A 19,157-nucleotide genomic window follows, 5' to 3' on the forward strand; every position below is an offset into this window, starting at 1 on the left:
GAGATGCAGCAGGGAGAAAGAAATCTAAATCTGTTTTCCCTTCAATCTTGACACTATTTTGTGCAGAAGAACAGCAAATGATAATGAAACACACAGGCAGCCAGCACGGTTTTACTCAAAAAGTCAATTCCAGGTTTGTCCTGTCTCCTCAGGGCAGTTTCAGTCCAACAGCCCCTATGCTTACCACTAAGCATCTCAGTCCATCTCTATGCTACTGCATAACCATGATATACAACCAGAACCACAACCCCCCAAATACATGAGCTTCTCCAGGACCATATCTGAGAATGGTAAGTGCACCATGCTTACCAAAGCAGAAAAGCATTTAGAAAATTTCTATCAACAAGGGGTGAAGAAAGATTTCTCATAATACCATCAGCCTACCAGGTAACTCAGTTAATAGAGAGCTCCATTCACTAAGCAGTGCAATTACCTGAGGCTTTACTGTACATGGGCTACTGCCAAATGCAAAATGAGATGCGTTGGTCAGTGTAGAGGGCAGATTTCCATTTCCCTAAGTCAAATGTGAGGCATTTTGTTACCCAATTTGATGGAATTCTCCAGTGACCCAGGTAGTAAAATATTAACCATCCTCTGAAGGAAAACCCAATTTGTTTTCAAGGTCTGACTTTCACATAAAGTCTTGGTTCTCTTTTACTCCCCAGAGTGCTCACATAAAACTTTCCTGGGTCTGATATCTGAGAGCATGCTCACCTGCCGGGCGTAGGCCATCTCAATGCTATCCAGAGAACTTCGACCAGGGGGTCCCACATCACTGATGTAACTTGGCTGTAGGTAAATAAACATGCAGCGTTGTGATTAAGAACATCATTTAATCATGTAAAGAAAAAAAAATCTTACACTTGTCTTTAACAAAGCTATGAGAAGTCTCTTTCATACTAAGACTTCTTCAAAATTAGGAATTAGGGGGTTTCAATAGGACAAAACTCTCATCCCATGAATATACAAGAAGAGAGCAGACATGAGACCCAACTCAAAAAAAATGGGAGGCTAGACAGGCCGTAAGGATATCTCAATGACTACTCCTGGAAATTCACATCTTTCCAACAATCGAATCAGTTTCAAGCCCCATTTCCACCCCATCCTCTCCCTCCATGTCTTCACACCAATGAAGCCATTATTATCTGTGGGCCTCCTGTTTCCATCAGTCATATCAGATAGCTGAGAGACTAAAGTGTAAAGGGTTACAATTCAGACATTTTTTTTTTTTTAAGATTTTATTTATTTATTTGACAGACAGAGATCACAAGTAGGCAGAGAGGCAGGCAGAGAGAGAGAGAGGAGGAAGCAGGCTCCCCGCCAAGCAGAGAGCCCGATGTGGGACTCGATCCCAGGACCCTGAGATCATGACCTGAGCCGAAGGCAAGAGCCTCAACCCACTGAGCCACCCAGGCACCCCAATTCAGACATTTCTAATCCAAAACCCACCCTAAGAGAACAGCTGCTGATTAACTTTATATATCTGAAGACACAAAGCTGGTCTAAGTTGGGCAGTCATTGATTTATTCAGCAAACATTTGCTAAGCACCCGCCACATGCAGAGCTATGAGCAAGTCCATCCCCACAGGGATGACAACAGAGCTGCCCATGGAGCCTGGCCCCAAAGAGCTTCCCATCTATGGGGAGAGTTAGACACAAACATATGGAAAATTTTATTGGACTTTTTTTTAAAGAAAGACTAAAGTTAATCTTGAGTTAAGCCTCGTTTCCTACTGTGAACAAGTATGGGTCAAAACTAGGTATATCCTATTAGGTATATTCTTAAATTTCTACATTAGTTTATACTATACTATAGCAAATTCTTTTATGTTTCTTCCATTGAAAGAAAATTCAATGCTGTATTCTCTAAAACAAAACGAAACCAAAAAAAGGAGTTTAAAGCAAGCAGGTTTTCTGGGAAACCAACAGAAGACAGCAGGAAAACTTCTTGGCACTAGCAAAGCTGGCAAAAGGAGCATTTGTGTGGGCAAGTGCTGGGAGTAGGGTGCAGAGGAGAGGGGGAGGAGGCAGAAGGGTGAAGTTCTGAAGAGTGGGTGCTGAGCTGGCAGGACACCTGGGTTCCGGGAGGGCCACTTTACTCCCTGATTTGGGGCTCTGGAGCAGAGCGCATTCTCTTGGAGCCTCAGCTTCTCCTCAGTCGAATGAAGCAGGTGTCCCAGACAACCTCGGACGGTCCTCCTTGGCTCTGATTTTCAGCAGTCACTGCTATTAAAAGCCTGAAACAGTTTACTGACCTTGGCAGATGCTGCTATTGACTGACCCAATGATCATTTCAAATCCCCACCTCTTACCTCCACTCCCTGCCACCTTTCCGTCCAGCGTATGGGGTTTAAGACACCTAATGGTGTGTTGGTCAATGTTTTACCACCGGCTTGGGGAAGGGGCCTGAGGTGTAGTGAGTGTCTGCTGGTTTCCGTGATGTACAGATTCCCACCATGGCAGATGTCAAGCTATCCCAAGGAGTATCAGCTAGACTGTCAACTTTCTGGAAATTTACCTCTACACACTATTGAATATACCCTTCCCCGGCTTCTGCTGCAGGTGGGATCGGCAGTGAGCCCTAGTTGTGGCCTATGAGATGAAGTAAAAGTCTGCCGTACATTTTGTGGACAGCTTCTGCTCTTCCTGATGAAGGGAAAATGAAGAGCGTGGAATGGCCTTTCAGGCCCCCTCGGCACTCCCCAGTGTGACAGGACACACAGAGCTGCGGCAGCCATCCTGTGAGCTAAAGCACGTGAGGTGCCACGGAGGGTGGCATGCACAGACAGCCAGGCGCTGGGCCCAACAGCCGCACACAACAACTGAATGAAGGCCCACACTCTCTCCACACCCACAGACTTCTTGTTAGGCGAGAAAAAAGAAACCCTTATTCAAGCCGCCAAAACTGGTCTTCTGTTACTCACAGCAGAAAGCATTCCTGTCCGAAATACAGAATTAGTGAGAAGCACCAGGTGACAATGACGGCTACAGTTACCGAGTACTACTGTGCACCAAGCACTGTCTGAATTCCCACAACCCTTATAATGCACTTTTACTATGTCAACTTTACAGATGAAGACACTAAAGCAAAAAGCAGCTTGCCACGGTCACTCCAACAGGAGGCGAGGCAGCCATGGTCAGAGCACAGTCTGGCTCCTCTGGGTCAGTCAGAGCGCCCCAGGGCAACTTTCCAAGGACAGCCATCAAAGACCGAGAGGGCCGTGGGTAGCAACCCTGGCTCCACTACTCACTACCACGTGATCTTGCTCACACACAGTGCTTCGTTGGAGCCTTGGTTTCTTTAGCTGCAAGACAGGAGCGGTAATGGTAACCACCTCGGGTTTGTGACCAAGATGAAGCAAGGAGAAAAACAGTACTTACCTCACAGCACGGTTGTGAGGAATAAGTAGAAAGAACTCAGCACAGGGCCAAAAGCTGGCCCCAAAACACTATTGCCATCTTTTAAACAAAAACATAAACACAGGAATAAACCCTACTGGACCGATGTGGACACTATAGAAACTAACCTAAAATATTTTACTTTGTGCTGGCTGAAAATTCTCATCTCATTTTTCTAAAATAAACACATATTCCTTGAATGAACAGAACCCTCCAGCAGCTCATCCTCTCCTTCTGTACTAATTCTGAGTGTTCCCAGTAACACAGAGTCGAGGACTGTTCTATTAGCCAGAGAGCCACCCTTCTGGAACAGAACCAACCATATGAAAGTTGATGATCCCAAAGTCTTTTTAAAAAACAGAGCACTAAATCTATTAACTTCAGTAGCCTAATTGACTAGGAGGATAAAAAGGGGAACACAACACTAAAACACTTCTGCAAGGACATAGTTGTTTCGCAACATATACATAAACAGCCTTGAGAAATATGTTCCAGTACTAAAACCTAACTTTTAAAATTATCCATTTAAAAAGTAGTTGGTTTTCAGCCTTCAAATTTCCATTTAAATTAATTTTGCCTAATGTTCTTGTTTTCAAAGTTACCTTTCCTTCATTTGCCCTTGGCCACGTCTCCATCACACAGCACAGAAAGTCAATTATCCCAGCCACAGGATGTGTACACGCACATTCCTGAGCCCAGGAACCAGCAAACATTCACTGGAATTTCAAGCCCAGGAGCTGCTTGAAAGCTGGGAGAGTAGCTGCCAGTATGTCGCGTGGGAGTAACATTCCAAACCCCTTGGACACTTGGGTCTCTTGGCACTGGGGCCTGATGGCACCACGATAGGAACAACTGGAGCAGGGAATCAGAGACCAGAAAGGCACGGAAGATGGGAGGGCAAGGCCACAGAGGGCAGCAAGGGGCTCACCCAGGAGCCTGGAGATACAGTAAGTGAAGAAAACAGCAGGGAGCACAGACATGAGAAGAGTCTTCTCAGAGTAGACAGCAACTCCAAAACAGTAAGAGAGCATTCCAGATCAAGTAGGAAGTGGCTGGAAGATGGCAGCAGGGAATCATTAAGTTTTGTTAACCAACCACTTTTGTGTAAAGAACATCCAGGTCGGTTAAGTGTCTAATTTTTGGTTTCAGTGCAGGTCATGATCTCCCGAACAGAGCCCAGCATTGGGCTCTCTGCTAAGCAGGGAGTCTGCTTCCCCTCATGCTCTCTCTAATAAATATATAAATCTTTGGGGGAAAAAAACCCATCTACTGCCTACATCTAATACTAATGCAGGCATCAGATAAAAACTGACTTTTAAATACTGTTTTAAAAGTTGGCTAAGATATATCAAGGATTTCCAACACTGTTCAAACCCCGTGTGCTATCATGCGAGCAGCACAGCACTGGGGGTGTTCCTTCCACTAACCACAAGCAAGGATAGCACAGGGGTTCCAGAAGTCTTTCTTGCTTCAAAGCACATGGTTTTTATTCAGACCACAACTTGAAAAGTTATTAACAAATTTTCAATTCCTCTCTTCCTTTAAAAATTACACCTCTTTCTTCAATCATATCCTAAGGAAAGCAATTTCCCAAACTGAATTTGTGCTATAGAAGCATTATTTCCTTTCTGAAAACTTGTTAGAAACAGGTATCATTGACATTTTGTTGCTCTTCTCAGGAGGCTTGGAGGTAAATGTTTTAGGAACTCACCATATCCTAGTTCATTTTTGCTTTTAAAAAAAGTCTCAAAAGGTGCCTGGGTGGTACAGTTTGTTAAGCCTCTGACTCATGATTTTGGCTCAGGTCGTGATCTCAGGATCATGAGATCAAGCCCACATGGGGTTCTGGGCTCAGGATGGAGTCTGCTTAAGACTCTCCTTCTGCCCCCCCACAAACCCTGTTGCCACACTCTTGCTCTCTCTAAAATAAACCAATCTTTAAAAAAAAAAAAAAAGTGTCAGCTTTTCTTTATATTAAATTATCCAAATGTGAACATTTTCCTTCAAATGTAAGGTCAGTTCAAAATGATCAAAAGCCTCCTTCCTAAGTAATGACACTGGGTGCCAACAACCTTACTCTTGACAACAGAGTGCCTGGAGAAGAATGGTTTAGATGGCAAGTCATACTTCTTCAGTTATTTCTTCTACTTGTACACAAAAATTCCTTTCATTCCTAAAGGTTCTTTATAAATTGAGAGAAAGCCCCAAAAAGGGACAGGTCCCTATTGAAATGATTAAAATAAATTTCACGTGTAGCTTACCAAGTACTAGCAGCCACCATAAATACTGCTCACATATGCAGCGTGTGCACTCTCTGCCGTCACCTGGCGAGCCCCTTCACCCAGGTTCTGCTTTCCTTATGACACTTCTTCCAGAGTGGCCATTTATAGGAAAGACACCCAGACCCAGAATTCCCAAGCCTCTGGCCTTCACACTTTGTGATCTCCTATAAATAAGGTAGAGGAAAATGCCTGCCCAAGTAGAAATAACATCACCTTTCCATTATTTTGAAGATTATAAGGGAAAAGCCTGTAGAAATGGCTAAATTGTAAAAGGGCAAAAAAAAAAAAAAAAACCAGGTATGGCAAGGATATGGAACAAATGGAATTCTCACCTACTGCTGGTGGGAGGGTACATAACCATTTTGGAAAATTGTTCGGCAGATTCTACCACTGATGAACACACATATATCCTCTGACCCAGCAATTTCCCTCTGAGCTGTACTCAACAGAGATACAAACATATGTTCACCAAAAGACACGACAAGAACGTTCACAATAGCACTATTCATAAAAGCAAAGAACTGGAAACTATCCAAATGTCCATCAACCCAAGGACAGATACGCAGATTGTAGTGATACTGCTCAGCCACGAGAATGAATGGTCCGCAGCTACATGCAATGGTAAACAGAATGTTCAGCAAAAGAAGCCAGAAAGTAGAGGACATACTGCAGGATTTCATTTACATGAAATTCAAAAACAGCCCACATTAATCTATGATGTTAGAAGTCAGGACCAGGGTTCCCCTGGCGGTGATGGTTGAGAGGTAGTGACTAGAAGGGCACACAAGGAGGGTTGTCCGGGTACTGGTAATAACCTGTTTCTTCATCTGAGTGTGTTCCATTTGTGATACTTCACTGAGCTGCATACTTGTAATGTATACACTTCTCTTTATATATGTTATACTTCAGGAAAAAAGTTCAAAGCAAACAGCAACAAACAGCATAGGTCCAGAAAATGGTACTTCCTTAGAGGACCTGAAAGGAGAACCATCTGCATCCCTTGCCAGCTTTTACAGCAAAGCGATCCATTCTACTAGGTGTCACAACAGAGAAGAGCAAAGTATTGATAACTCTCTTCCAAGGGGACTCAAGGTCAAGGAAGAAAAAGTCTACTAAATAGACTAATCTATTTTTAAGAGAAGAGCAATCAAAAAAGAACATCTCATTAGCAGCTTATAATTACTTCCAAATCCCAATACAGACCACAACCTATTAACACCATTTTAAAAAATGAAGTTTATAAAACCATGAGCTGTTCCACTTACCTGTCCAGACTCACCAGAAATTGGGAAAGAAACATTAGGCTGGCCAAGGGTTTTATACAGCTCTTCTTTCCCAAAGATCTGATCTTAGTCTTGGAACCTAAGAAGTGTGCCACCGTGTCCTTAATGAGTAATTTCCTAAGACAAATGTCTTTAGTGTTTATATGGAGGCCAAATTAAATAGAAAAAACTGGTTTTTAAATCAGGAGCACATGTGTGGATACGGGATGTATGAAGTTACCCTATAGGCATGACAATGCCAAACTTTTCACATTTGATCCAGACATCAATGGAACGGTGGTACAGAAACCAATAGTCCTGGGTTTCACCCGTTTATTATGTGTCTCTCTGAGCCTCAGTTGTCCTAGTTCTTGTGAGAAAAGAATCTAGCTAGCCATGAAACAAATTCCAAGAAAAATGCTTACCAAAAAACATTGAAATGTCTTACACTATAATTTTTACAACATTGTAATTTTTAATCTGCACCTCTAAATCATCTGAAATGACTTGTTTTTATAACAATAGTAAGGGATGACCATTATGCGTCAGGTGTTTACATTATCACTAATCTTCCCAATAATCCCATTTTACCAGTAAAGATACTGAAGGTCCGCAAGGTTAAGTCCCTTGAACAAGGTCTCAGAACTAGTGAGTGCTCAGAACTAGAGCAAGGATGTGACCCCAGGTCTGTTTACTCCTCAACACCAGAGTCATAACTGCATGGCAAGTCATAGCTCCCCCTTGGCATAAAGGCAGACATGACAGATCAAGCAAGATGCTCTTTCCTGCCAATCCTGCGATGCAGCCTCAAAGTCCCTCTCAGTGAGGGTCTCCAGGGTACATGAAGTGAAAAAAGCAAGATACAGAACACAGCGTAGAGAAAGCTAACTTTTGTATAAGAAGGAGGGGGGAAGGGCGCCTGGGTGGCTCAGTGGGTTAAGCTGCTGCCTTCGGCTCAGGTCATGATCCCAGGGACCTGGGATCGAGTCCCGCATCGGGCTCTCTGCTCAGCAGGGAGCCTGCTTCCTCCTCTCTCTCTGCCTGCCTCTCTGCCTACTTGTGATCTCTGTCTGTTAAATAAATAAATAAAATCTTTAAAAAAAAAAAAAAAAAAAAAAAAAAAGAAGGAGGGGGGAAGATAAGAATGCACAGTCTCCTATATCTGTGTTCATATGAAGAAACACTGGAAATACACATAATAATAAGTAGTGATTACATCTGGGGGAGGCAAATCGGGGAGGGAAACAGCTTTTGGGGGACAGGGTACTTTAATTCTTGAATCACATAAATATAATGCCTTTTTAAAAATCATATTTTAGGGGCACCCAGGTGGCTCAGTGGGTTAAGCCTCTGCCTTCAGCTCAGGTCATGATCTCAGGGTCCTGGGATCGAGCCCCGCATTGGGCTCTCTGCTTGGTGGGGAGCCTGCTTCCCCCTCTCTCTCTGCCTGCTGCTCTGCCTACTTGTGATCTCTCTGTCTCTGTCAAATAAATAAATAAAATCTTAAAAAAAAAATCAGATTTTAGAGAGGAGAAAACCCTCAACACTACCACCAATCAATAAACACTGGCAATTAAAACAAACCCTATTTAACATACCCTCTCTAAAATCAGTTTCAACATATCTCTAATACTTCAGAGCCCAATGATTTGTTCAGCAAGTATTGCCTGAGCATCTGTTCCAGGCATTCATCTAGGCACTGCAGGGATGAGTAAAAATAAGACAGACAAAATCCTTACCTTCATAGAGCTTACCTTCTACTATGAGAAACAGGCACTAAGCAGTATAAAGACATGAAACATACACAATGGTACGTGGAAGGAAATGCTGAAAAGAAAAATACAGCAAGAAAAAGGGCTACAGGAAGTGTGGAAGAGAGAGGGGCTAGGTTAGAATTCAGATCTCAAGGCCTTGAAGGCCTCAGTGAGATGGCACTGAGTAAATATCTGAAGGAAGTGAGGGAGGTAGCCACACAGCTATTTGGGGGGAGAACATTCTCAGCAGAATCCAATAGGAAGAACGGAGGACCTGAGAGAGGAGCAAGCCTGCCAGCTCTGTTCAAGGAATCTGTTAAGGAACGAGCATGGCTGCAGCAGAGAGAGCAATGGGAAGAGTGGGATGAGGTGAGCTCGGAGAGAAAACACCACCAGGTCACATGGGGACAGAGAGGTCACGGTGAAGACTTTGGCTTTCACTCCAAGGGAGGTAGGTGTCACTGGAGAATCCTAAGCAGAGGAGTGACCTGATCTAACCTGTGTTTTAACACAGTCATTCTGGTTGTGCTGAGAAGAGACTGCACAGGGCAAAAGGAGGAAGACTAGTGCAGCTGAGCAACTCTAAGATGCCCCCATCCCCAGCCAATCGCCACCTGCTCGGATTCAAGCTCTTGTATAATCTTCTCCCCAGGAGTATAGGCTGGATTTAGTGACTTACTTTGAACAAACAGAGGGGTTAAGATACTACTTTCATGATTAAGTCATAGAAAGACTGGTTTCTATCTAGAGAGTACTTTAGATCTCCCTCAGATATCCCATTCTTGCTCCGGGGTAAGCAAGTTATTATGTTTTAAGCAGCACAACAGAGAGACCCATGCGACAAGAACCTGGTATCCCAGCCAAGGGTCAGAGAAAACCTGAGGCTTGCCAAGAGCCACATGGAGGAAGCTTAGGAGTAGATCCTCCTGGAGTCGAATCTTGAAATGAGTAAAGCTTCAGCTCACACTCTTAAGAAACCCTGAGCCAGAAATACCCAGCTAAGCTAAATGCTTGTTTGCAGCCACTATGGTTTGGAGTAATTTGTTGGACAGCCATGGAGTAAATAAAACCAGCAGTTAGAGGCTAGTTCAATAAGCTGAGAGAGGTGATGATAGTTTGGACCAGAGTGTTAATGCTGGAGGTGTAAGAAGTGGGTGGAGTCTGGATGTGTAGTGAGAGTCAGGTTAATTGGACTTGCCAACATGTGAGACAGACTAGATGGGGAAAGGAGAGGACAAAAGTGAGTCTGAGGTTTTTGATCCAAGTAAGTGAAAAACTGGAACTGCCCTTTATAAAGATGATAAACTCTGTGAAATGAGAAGGCTGGCAGGCTGGCATGGGAAGGAGGTGGTCTATAGTTGCTCTCATGACCCAATTACAGACATGGAGAGCTTGAGATGGCTAGGACGCATCCAAGGAGAGCCAAGGACACTAGACAAATGAGTTTGGGGTATAGGCCGGCAAGGTAGACCTGAATCTTCAGCACCGAAATGGCATTTAAAGCTACAAACCCAGATGAGATCAACCGGGCAGTGGCAGAATGAGAAAACACAGGTCAAGGATTGCGCCCGAGGATGCTCGAACATCTCGAGGTTGAGGAACCCGAGGAAAACTCAGCAAAAAAAGCTGAGCAGAAACAGCCAGACAGGCTGGAGGAAATCCTGGCAAATGTGGGCATCCTGGGGGCCAGGGGAAGAAAATGTCTTCATGGGGAGATGGTGATCATCTGTGCCAAGACTGCCAGTAGTTGAGTTTATAGCTAAGCATTCCTGACCTCACATTTTTACTGGTAGTGGCTTATCTTTTGGATTCAACTTACCTCACTTTCTTGAGTGAAGTCCAAAGCATCTTCTCCTGATGCCAGCAGAGTGTGGAGAATTCGCTGTTTTACTTGCTCCCACTCGACCAGCATGGACTCTCGATGGTACTCCTCAGCCATGCCAAAGGTCTGTCAGAGAGGAACAGAGGCAGATGACTCATACAGGAAAACAACATAACTTCAAAGTTACTATTTCCTTCAAAGTTCAACAGAAACTCAAAGCCCTTCCAATGATCATCTTTCTGTAAGCAGAGCAAAAGCAACCAACTTAAAAATTATTCTTAAGAGTTTAACGCATTAAAAAAAATTGTTTTAATAGTGGTAAACACTTGTAAGATTTACTTCTTAAACCACTTTTGAGTGTACCGTTCAGTGCTATTAGTACACTCAGACTATTGGGCAGCTACCATGGCCATACAATTCCACAGCTCTTTTCATCTTGTAAAACTGGAATCCTTTCCCTAGTAAACAGACTCTCCACCCTCTCCTTCCCCCAGGCCCCAGGAACCACCACTCTACTTTCTGTCTCTCTGTTTTCAACTATTTCCAGGCTCTTTATAGAAGTACAATCAAACAGTGTTTGTCTTTTGGGATTGGCTTGTTCCATGCAGTATAATGTCCTCAAGGTTTGTCCGTGTTGTAGTATATGCAGAATTTCCTTCCTTTTTAAGGCTGAAAAACATTCCATTGTGTGTGTACCACATTTCGCTGATCCATCCATCTATCATGGACACTGGAGTTGGTTCCACTTGTTGGTTGTTTGAGTAATGTTGCTATAAACGTGGATGTTCAAATTTCTCTCCTAACTCCTGCTTTCAGTTCTTCAGGGTATATATACTCAGAAGTGGAACTGCTGGATCACGTAGTAATTCTGTGTCTAATTTTTTGATGGATTGAATAGTGTTGCCGTACAGGATGTACCCTTCTACATTTCCACCAACAGTGCACAAAGGCTCCAGCTTCTCCAGCTTCTCCACAGTTTTTCTTGGTTTTTTCTTGGGGGGTTGCCATCCTAATAGGTGTGAGTTGATATCTCATGGTTTTGATTTATTTACATTCCCCTAATGATTAGTGCTTTTTATGTGCTCATTAAGATAAATACCTCTTTAAACCTCTGAAATTAGGCTACATTTTACAAGTGATTAGCACATCACAGTTTAAAGTGAAGTACTTTTCCTTGGATTATAACAATCAGTGGTTTTTAGTAAACATCTAAGAAGAGACAAAAACAAAAGATTGTCTCAATGTCTTTATTTTTTAAGAGACAGTAATATTTTCATAGAAGGAAGTAAACCAGTAAAAGAGAAGTGGCACCTTCTACGATTAGGTCTCCTACCACTCTACTCAAAGTGATCACAGAAAGTCTGGCAAACCTTGAGCCTGTCTAATGCTAATACTAAAGGTTGCTGCCAAAACAAAGGTGCTCAGAAAGAAAAGGAAAAAGAAGAAAAGAAAGGAGGGAGGAAGGGAGGGAAGAAGACAAGACAAAACAAAGCAAAACTTTCTTGAAGGAATGAAAGCGACTTATAGATACACTTATTCTTACCCTGTTACTCTTTAACTGGCAGACCAGGTTTCCCAACAGCTTCAGCCCACTTCCCAAAAAGCCATTTCATTTACAATCAGACTGGCATCTAATTAGGCAGCACCAGGGGAATGAGCATTAGTAATGCCTACTTTATTTTTGGCAATGTAGATAATTTATAATGATAATATCCATATACATGAGCCCTGGGAAACTGTCAGAAAAATCACATACACTCTTCCTACAAATGGGATGTTTGAGTATGGACAGTTACTTATTAAAATCTGGAAAAGACAGATAGCAAACACATAAAAATGATTGGGAAGAAGGCTAAGGTCGCCTGCAAGTCTGATTTTGGTCCATCTATCAACGAATCCCTTCTCTAGTTATGTATTTTGAAGAGACAAAGAGAAATGACAATCACAAACTTTAAAAACAGTCTTCTACCTGGTTTGCATCTCGCTGGAGTCAGGCAGAATGGAGTGTTCCAGTCAGTTAGACGGGAGTGAAAAAAAATACCCCGGGGGGGGGGGGAATCATTTTCTCTTATTACACTAGTGAACTTCAATATGAGAGCTATGCATTTTGCATAGAGAGAAGTATACCAGAACAGAAAGGCGGTATCATGCATAGGAGAAGGGGTGGTTTCCCTTGAAGATATCCAGAAATGGTGCACAAGTGAACCACAATTTCTTCTCAACTCTTCCTATTTAGTGGTCAGACCAACAACCTCTTCAGCTGGGAAAATGAAGGGCGATGTGGCACGAGGACAAGGGTGGGCAGAACTAGGGGGGTGGGGGGAAGGCTGGCAGACCACTTTCTGAGCATGCAACAGGAGGGGAGGCACGGCCTAAGCTGTGGTACTGACCCAGGACAGCAGAGTGACACAGGAGTTTTTCTTAAGGTAAGTCCTCTGGCTGAGTAAAGAATGGCCTAACAGTAAAAGTAACTGAAGGAAACTGTTTACTATCCAGACACGCTGTTGATAAGACAGTGGGCTCAGACTTTCAGTGTCATTTAAGGGTTAGACTGACAAGAGTGGGAATTAACCAACACCTGTTAATCAGGCTGCCTACCTATGTGCCAAGAACTGTTGTTTCAAGAACACAGGAAGTACTCTGAAAACTGGCAGCTTTCTGGGCTCAAATCCTCAGATATATCTGAGCAGTGCCAGGCTACTCATTTAGAAACAGCCCACAACCTGCATGAACAGCACTGTGGTTCCTTTCGTCATTAGTGTGATAAGGAGCTTCAAATAAAAATAAATGGGCCAACATTAAAATTCTCTTCCTTTGACCACACAACCCCTAGCTTATCTTAATTACATTCGAGCTAATGAACATCTAATTTGTGGGCTAATCAGAGATGATCAGCCACCCATCTGCCCTATTCCAGCCTATTCCCTTCAGACCCACAACCGAACCACCAGATTAGGTGCAAAGAAGAATGCCAACTAGGAGAGCTAATGAATGAGATTCAACAGAGCTACTCATTGACAACGAAGAGTGAAGTTCTGAGGCAAGATGAAAGGTAGGAACAGCAGGGACAAGGAGAGGGATCCAAAGGAAGAGAAAAGGGACAACCTGGAAGGGTGTGTGGATGTGTAAAAATTAAAAGAAGGAAAGACAAACCACAGAAAATGACAAAGCAGTAGAGAAATTATAAATTACATGGGACTCTTTCAGGTTAGGTGTGGACATCTACCTCTCTGCAAACAGTGAAGAAAGGAAGGCAGGAAGAGAACTGGGCAACTGAATTAAAAACAGGTGGGGAACACTCAAACCCCTTTTTCATAAAGGGAATAGGGAAATATGCCTTGACTTCACACCCACTTATTGAGCTGTTGCTGGCTTTTAGAAACTCTACATATGTTCTGATAATGTTGTTCTGTTTTTGCTGGGACGCACCAAATGGAAAAAGATAGGACACATTTGTGGTTTTGAAGCTTGTTTTCTTGGCATTTCAGCAGGACATTGGCAAGTTATTCAAACATGAAATTACCACCAAAATGCCAGGAAGCCGCTCACCTTTTGTTTGAAAATAATTCTTGCTCAGTGGTAGTGTCCTAGTGTCCAGACAGGTGAAAGGTCTCTCCCACAGGCCAGCTCCCAACACCGGAAAATCTCCCTCACAAACACATATGCACACATTTTGCACTGTGGTGTGTCACTTAGATGTTTTGGCTGGCTGCACATTTAGTCTCAGTATGGTACAGTGTTCAGAGACTGCCAATTCCAGAAACACATTCCGCAGGGTAAATGGATTAATAAGGCTCAGTGGCATTCGACAATCCTAATTTAATTTCACTGGTCCTTTACAGCAGGAGAATCGATGTTGGTGAGTAACTCACTCAAAGTGTGAAGAAAAAAGCCTTAAAAAAAATTTTTTTTTCAAAACTGAATCAAGTGAATTTCTCTATTTCTAGGAATAAATACTATTGCCAAAAATGTACTTAATAAAATTTTAGTGATTTTTTTTTTATTCTGATAATTAAACATACCAATCATTTAAATTAATGCCTTTGGAACCTCTTCTTATAAATTAGAGTTGGCAAGCCTCCAGCTGCCCTTTCTCTCTCACATCGGCCATCCTGAGACAGTCCCCCACCAGCACAGAACATTTTAATAAAGCACACTGACAAACAGTTTTTTATTTTATTATTTTAAACTACATAAGTAATACATAAATATATTTCACTTGATATAGGAGTTATAAAGTAAACAGCGGGACAGAGGTTTCCCCTTCACCCCTATTCACTTCTACAAAGATAGCCACTGCAGACAGACTAGAGTGAACCCTCCCCAGCCTCCTTCCTGGGGAGAGCTGCATTTTTCAGAACCAACTTCACAAGACTGCTAACCTTCCTCCCCCACTCCCCAAAGGACTCCAGTGGCCTTAAATTAAAAAAAAAAAAAAAGAAAAGAAAAAGAAAATCTTACTCCGTAATGGGATCTTTTGGAAAAGTTTTATCTTCTAATTCTTGTCAGAAACAAATAGAGATAATGCATGTTAACGAACAATCTTTGAGTATCTTGAGGGAATGCCTGATGCAAAAATATTGCTCCACATATAATGGCTGCTCTGGCTGACTTCTTTATCATCCTTTGGAGAGCCAAGCTGGTTTCCTTCTTATTTTTTTTTTAAGAGCTTGGGAAAATTTTTAATATAAAAGGTAACAGAGAAAGTCAAATTGTATGAAAAAAGGAAAAATTAAGGATAATTATCAATGATCATAATTGCTTTTCTGAACTGCTGATTCAACAGAAATCAAAATACCGTTTTATATACCCAAACGATGAAACGAAAGAATTGTCTGGCCTTCCATAAGATTAATTTTATAATTAATTGGCAATTCTGTTTCAGATGCATTTCAGTCACTAAATATAAGTAGAATTACAAGCATGATTATCTTCCTCAAAAACAGTTCCCGTAGAACTCCCTCTGGTGAATTAGAACTAAGTAGGAGAACTGGGCCTAGACACAGGCTCCTGCTTCCAGAACACTGCTGCCCTCACAATGGTGTCCATCCTCATTTGGGTTCCTTTCTTACCCTCTTCCGGGACTCCTCAATGGCAGACAGCAGGGCATTGTCCTTCTCATTCTTCAGGAAGCCCTAGGAAAGGGGGAGATATGACACAACTTAGGTTAAAATCAAGCTTCAAATAATCAAAAGTACACTGGAGGGGAAAAAAAGCCATTAGGATATCTGCTATCCTGCCTACCTTCACCCTGACAGAAATTTCTTAATCCAGAAACATCAAAATAGATGGTTTTTCCAGGTGTTTCCCAATTTTTCTTTCATTTTTTAGAGCACATGATGATTATTAGAGGCTACAGTCTCCATGAAGCAGTAGCTCAAGTCCCACATCCTGTAAACATACAAAACGTGAACTAACAAAGACTGCCCTTCAGTATTTCTGAATGGCCCAGATTATAGACACAACTTTGACTACACAACAGTCATAGTTCTTCTAACTACCTTTAGTTTATATTTCTCTGTTGCTTTTTCAATTCATTCTTCAGTTTCTTCCTAACATTACAGAAGCAGCACCATCCACTTGTCTGGGTATTTTCCACTTGTTGGTCAATGACTGGGATACTCCCCAAAACCAACCAACCAACCAACCACACATTTCTGAGGGAGTTTTGCCATGTGCATTCTCTATTTCAGGCCTGATGACATTCGCTGCTTGTTTAATACAGATGGGATGACCAGAAGACCAAGACTGGTTTGATATGCACAGAATAAATGCCCACAAAATGCAACTACAGAGTAATACAATGACAGACTTAGTTCCAAATCATGGTGCCTCTGTTTACTGATGGCATGAATTTAGCCAAGTCACTCAAACTCTCTCAACTTTAGTTCACCTATATATAAAATGAATATTAAATGAAATATGCAATCAAGCGCTTGACTCAAGGTTCGATACACTTATTAGAATCAATCAGATGTAGGGGTGTCTGGGTGGCTCAGGCTGTTAAGCATCTGACTCTTATCTCAGTGCAGGTGTCAATCTCAGATCATAAGTTCAAGCCCCATGCCCAGCATGGAGCCTATTTAAAAAAAATAATAATAATCAATTAGGTTTAGATCTATTGGTGACATCAAAGAGGGAAATGCCCAGGAACATGAACTCTCTAGGGGAATATAAAACAAAGGAGAATTCAGATAAAGTTTTAAAGACATGCTAAATTTTAAAATCATCATTTGACAGTTTTGAAAACTTCCTGTCATGTTTAGTTAATTTCTGATCACCTAATATATATTAACAACTACAACATTTTAATATTATGTTATTCAAGCAGTCCCAGATATGAAATTGCCGAATCTCTAAAACAACACAAAACAAACATGGGGGGGCACCACAACTGGAAATATAAATTTAAATAAACTATTAATCTTCATAGAGTCCCCTGATTTCTTATGTACTGACCCATGATTCTCCCACACCTGCTGTCACACCCCAACCTGGCGTGCACTGGACTGGCCAGCAGCCAAGGAAACGGTTCCCTCATAGGCTCCTCCAGGGCAGTCCCTGAGGCAGCTCTCGGACAGCTCTGAGGGCACAACATTAGGACTGCTCCAAATACCCACAGTGCTATTTGGTGGTGGGGTAGGGTGGGGAGAGGCGTTACTCACTCACCTACTAATAATGCAATAGCCTCAATAAACCAGAGCACATAAAGTTAGGACCCCATATGGTCCACACAGAAGGAGGCGGCTTGTCACCACATCCTTGCTTCTGGCCATCTCTTGGGAGCCAGACAAAAGATGGGGAGGATTTTAAAAGATCCCATTTATACCCTTTCACAGCAAATCAATCAAGTCAACAAACCTTCATTATAATTTTACTTTCACAAGGCATCTTTAATGACTAAAGCTAAAGGTTTTAGAATCACAGTTTGTAAACAAAACTATGGAACTATCATTGCATGCTGCTCCCAAACAAATGGTAGGCACAGATTATGTTTTGTGGCACCTTTTCCTGGCTGCTTCTATGGGAGGTGGATTGTCTCTGCAAGCCACCTTTGGGGTAAGGGTGGTGGGTGATAACCACTGCCCAACAAGGCCTAGTCCTATTTTTTTCTTTCTAGTTGGGGGATGCTGTGCCAAGTGGCCCATGCCCTTTCTGGGCTTCCTCTGCTCTTCCCAATGATCAGCCTGTCCCATTCCTTTGAGGTACCCATAGATACATGTAGCCAAGAGTGCGCGCGCGCACACACACAATTAAAACACAAATGCAAAGCAATAACCAGACACGTCTGTTTAAAAGCAACTTAAGAAACACAATTCAAAATTTTCTAAGAAGTGAAATGTCAATCAGTGATGAAATAGAGAAAAAAGATATTGCTTTAGGGGCAGATGATTCTTTTTGAAAATCCTCATTATAAACCCCCATTTCAAAAATCTCATTAATAAGTAAATCAAACACCTGTGCATGAGAATCAGTCTTTAGACAGCATCTACCTATGAACAAAGACCATGAGCCATTATGTACCTCAGAAATTGGGCTCTCTTGGTAGCACAAGCTGGGCCCACAAGACATACAGAGTTTGGATTTCAATTTTTTTTTAATTGTATTTATTTATTTGACAGACAGAGATCACAAGTAGGCAGAGAGGTAGGCAGAGAGAGGGGGAAGCAGGCTCCCCGCTGAGCAGAGAGCCCGATGAGGGGCTCCATCCCAGGACCCTGGGATCACGACCCAAGCCGAAGGCAGAGGCTTTAACCACTGAGCCCCCCAGGTACCCCTGGATTTCAATTTTTCACCCTTTATTCCTCTCTAAAATAGGCCACATATCACATTTTATTTAAAAAAAAAAAAAAAAAAAAAACCCCACACACATTAGTGGCCTACCTTTTGAAAAGAATCTTTAACAGAACGTATACAGCCAGAACAGTGCCGGAGTCTGGGTGCCATCTAGTGGCAGTTACTCTCTTTGAAAGAATACACACCTTGAGGGAAAGTAACAAATTAAAGAACTAAATAGTTGGGCAGAAAAATACCTGCCAACACCCAAGTTTCCCATGGATCTCTCCCTTGACTTCCCTCTTCCATGTGTGTTTCCTTTCCTTCCCACTGCTTCTGGGAGGTGCCTCTCACACCCCACATCCCAGAGTATATTTTTAATAGCCATCAGAAAATGGGTTTTCCATAGGACTGAAGGAGTGAAGGGGAACCTGGGAGGTGCCTTTCTCAATGAAGATCCTGGTCACAGACAAGACCCAACACCCCACCTTCACTAGGAGATGCCAGCTGTCTAACTGTGACCCTCAGAGCACCGCATCACTAACATCCCCTCTTCTTGCCAACAAGCACTTTTAAATTGTTCATAGTCTCCCACCCAACCCGTCTACTGCTGGCCCGCTCAATAAAGAACATTCCATAAACATCTGCAGGCCTGCTAAGTAAGATAACCACTCCTGACTTCCCCATCTGTATACTTCTCCTCACTGCCAGAGTCCTGGAAACAGATCCTCTCCTAACCAGCTCCTTGAATGGGTTTTGGTTTCAAGCTTTCTGGAACATATAATAGCTCTCATTCAGGAAGCAATTAAGGGCCAGATACTGCTCTAAGCAATTCAAAGACGTTACTGCTAATCTTTTAAGA

The 19,157-nt window shown here is 42.5% G+C and overlaps 1 protein-coding gene across 5 annotated transcripts in view; it reads right to left on the reverse strand.

The window, feature by feature from the left end:
• NUP93 (nucleoporin 93) overlaps positions 1-19,157 on the reverse strand; it is a 109,629-nt gene that overhangs the window by 22,403 nt on the left and 68,069 nt on the right. For all 5 annotated transcript variants that reach the window (XR_009348646.1, XM_059151918.1, XM_059151916.1 and 2 more), the window contains 3 exons: positions 15,592-15,654; positions 10,517-10,645; positions 715-789 (listed from right to left, as the gene is read on the reverse strand). Coding sequence is in view for 4 of the 5 variants with exons in the window: in XM_059151918.1 (XP_059007901.1) it covers positions 715-789; positions 10,517-10,645; positions 15,592-15,654 (267 nt within the window). In the remaining variant the exon portion in view is untranslated. The remainder of the gene's footprint in view (positions 1-714; positions 790-10,516; positions 10,646-15,591; positions 15,655-19,157) is intronic.

The sequence above is a fragment of the Mustela lutreola genome, chromosome 16 (genome assembly GCF_030435805.1).
Source record: "Mustela lutreola isolate mMusLut2 chromosome 16, mMusLut2.pri, whole genome shotgun sequence".
In the NCBI taxonomy this organism is placed as follows: domain Eukaryota; kingdom Metazoa; phylum Chordata; class Mammalia; order Carnivora; family Mustelidae; genus Mustela; species Mustela lutreola.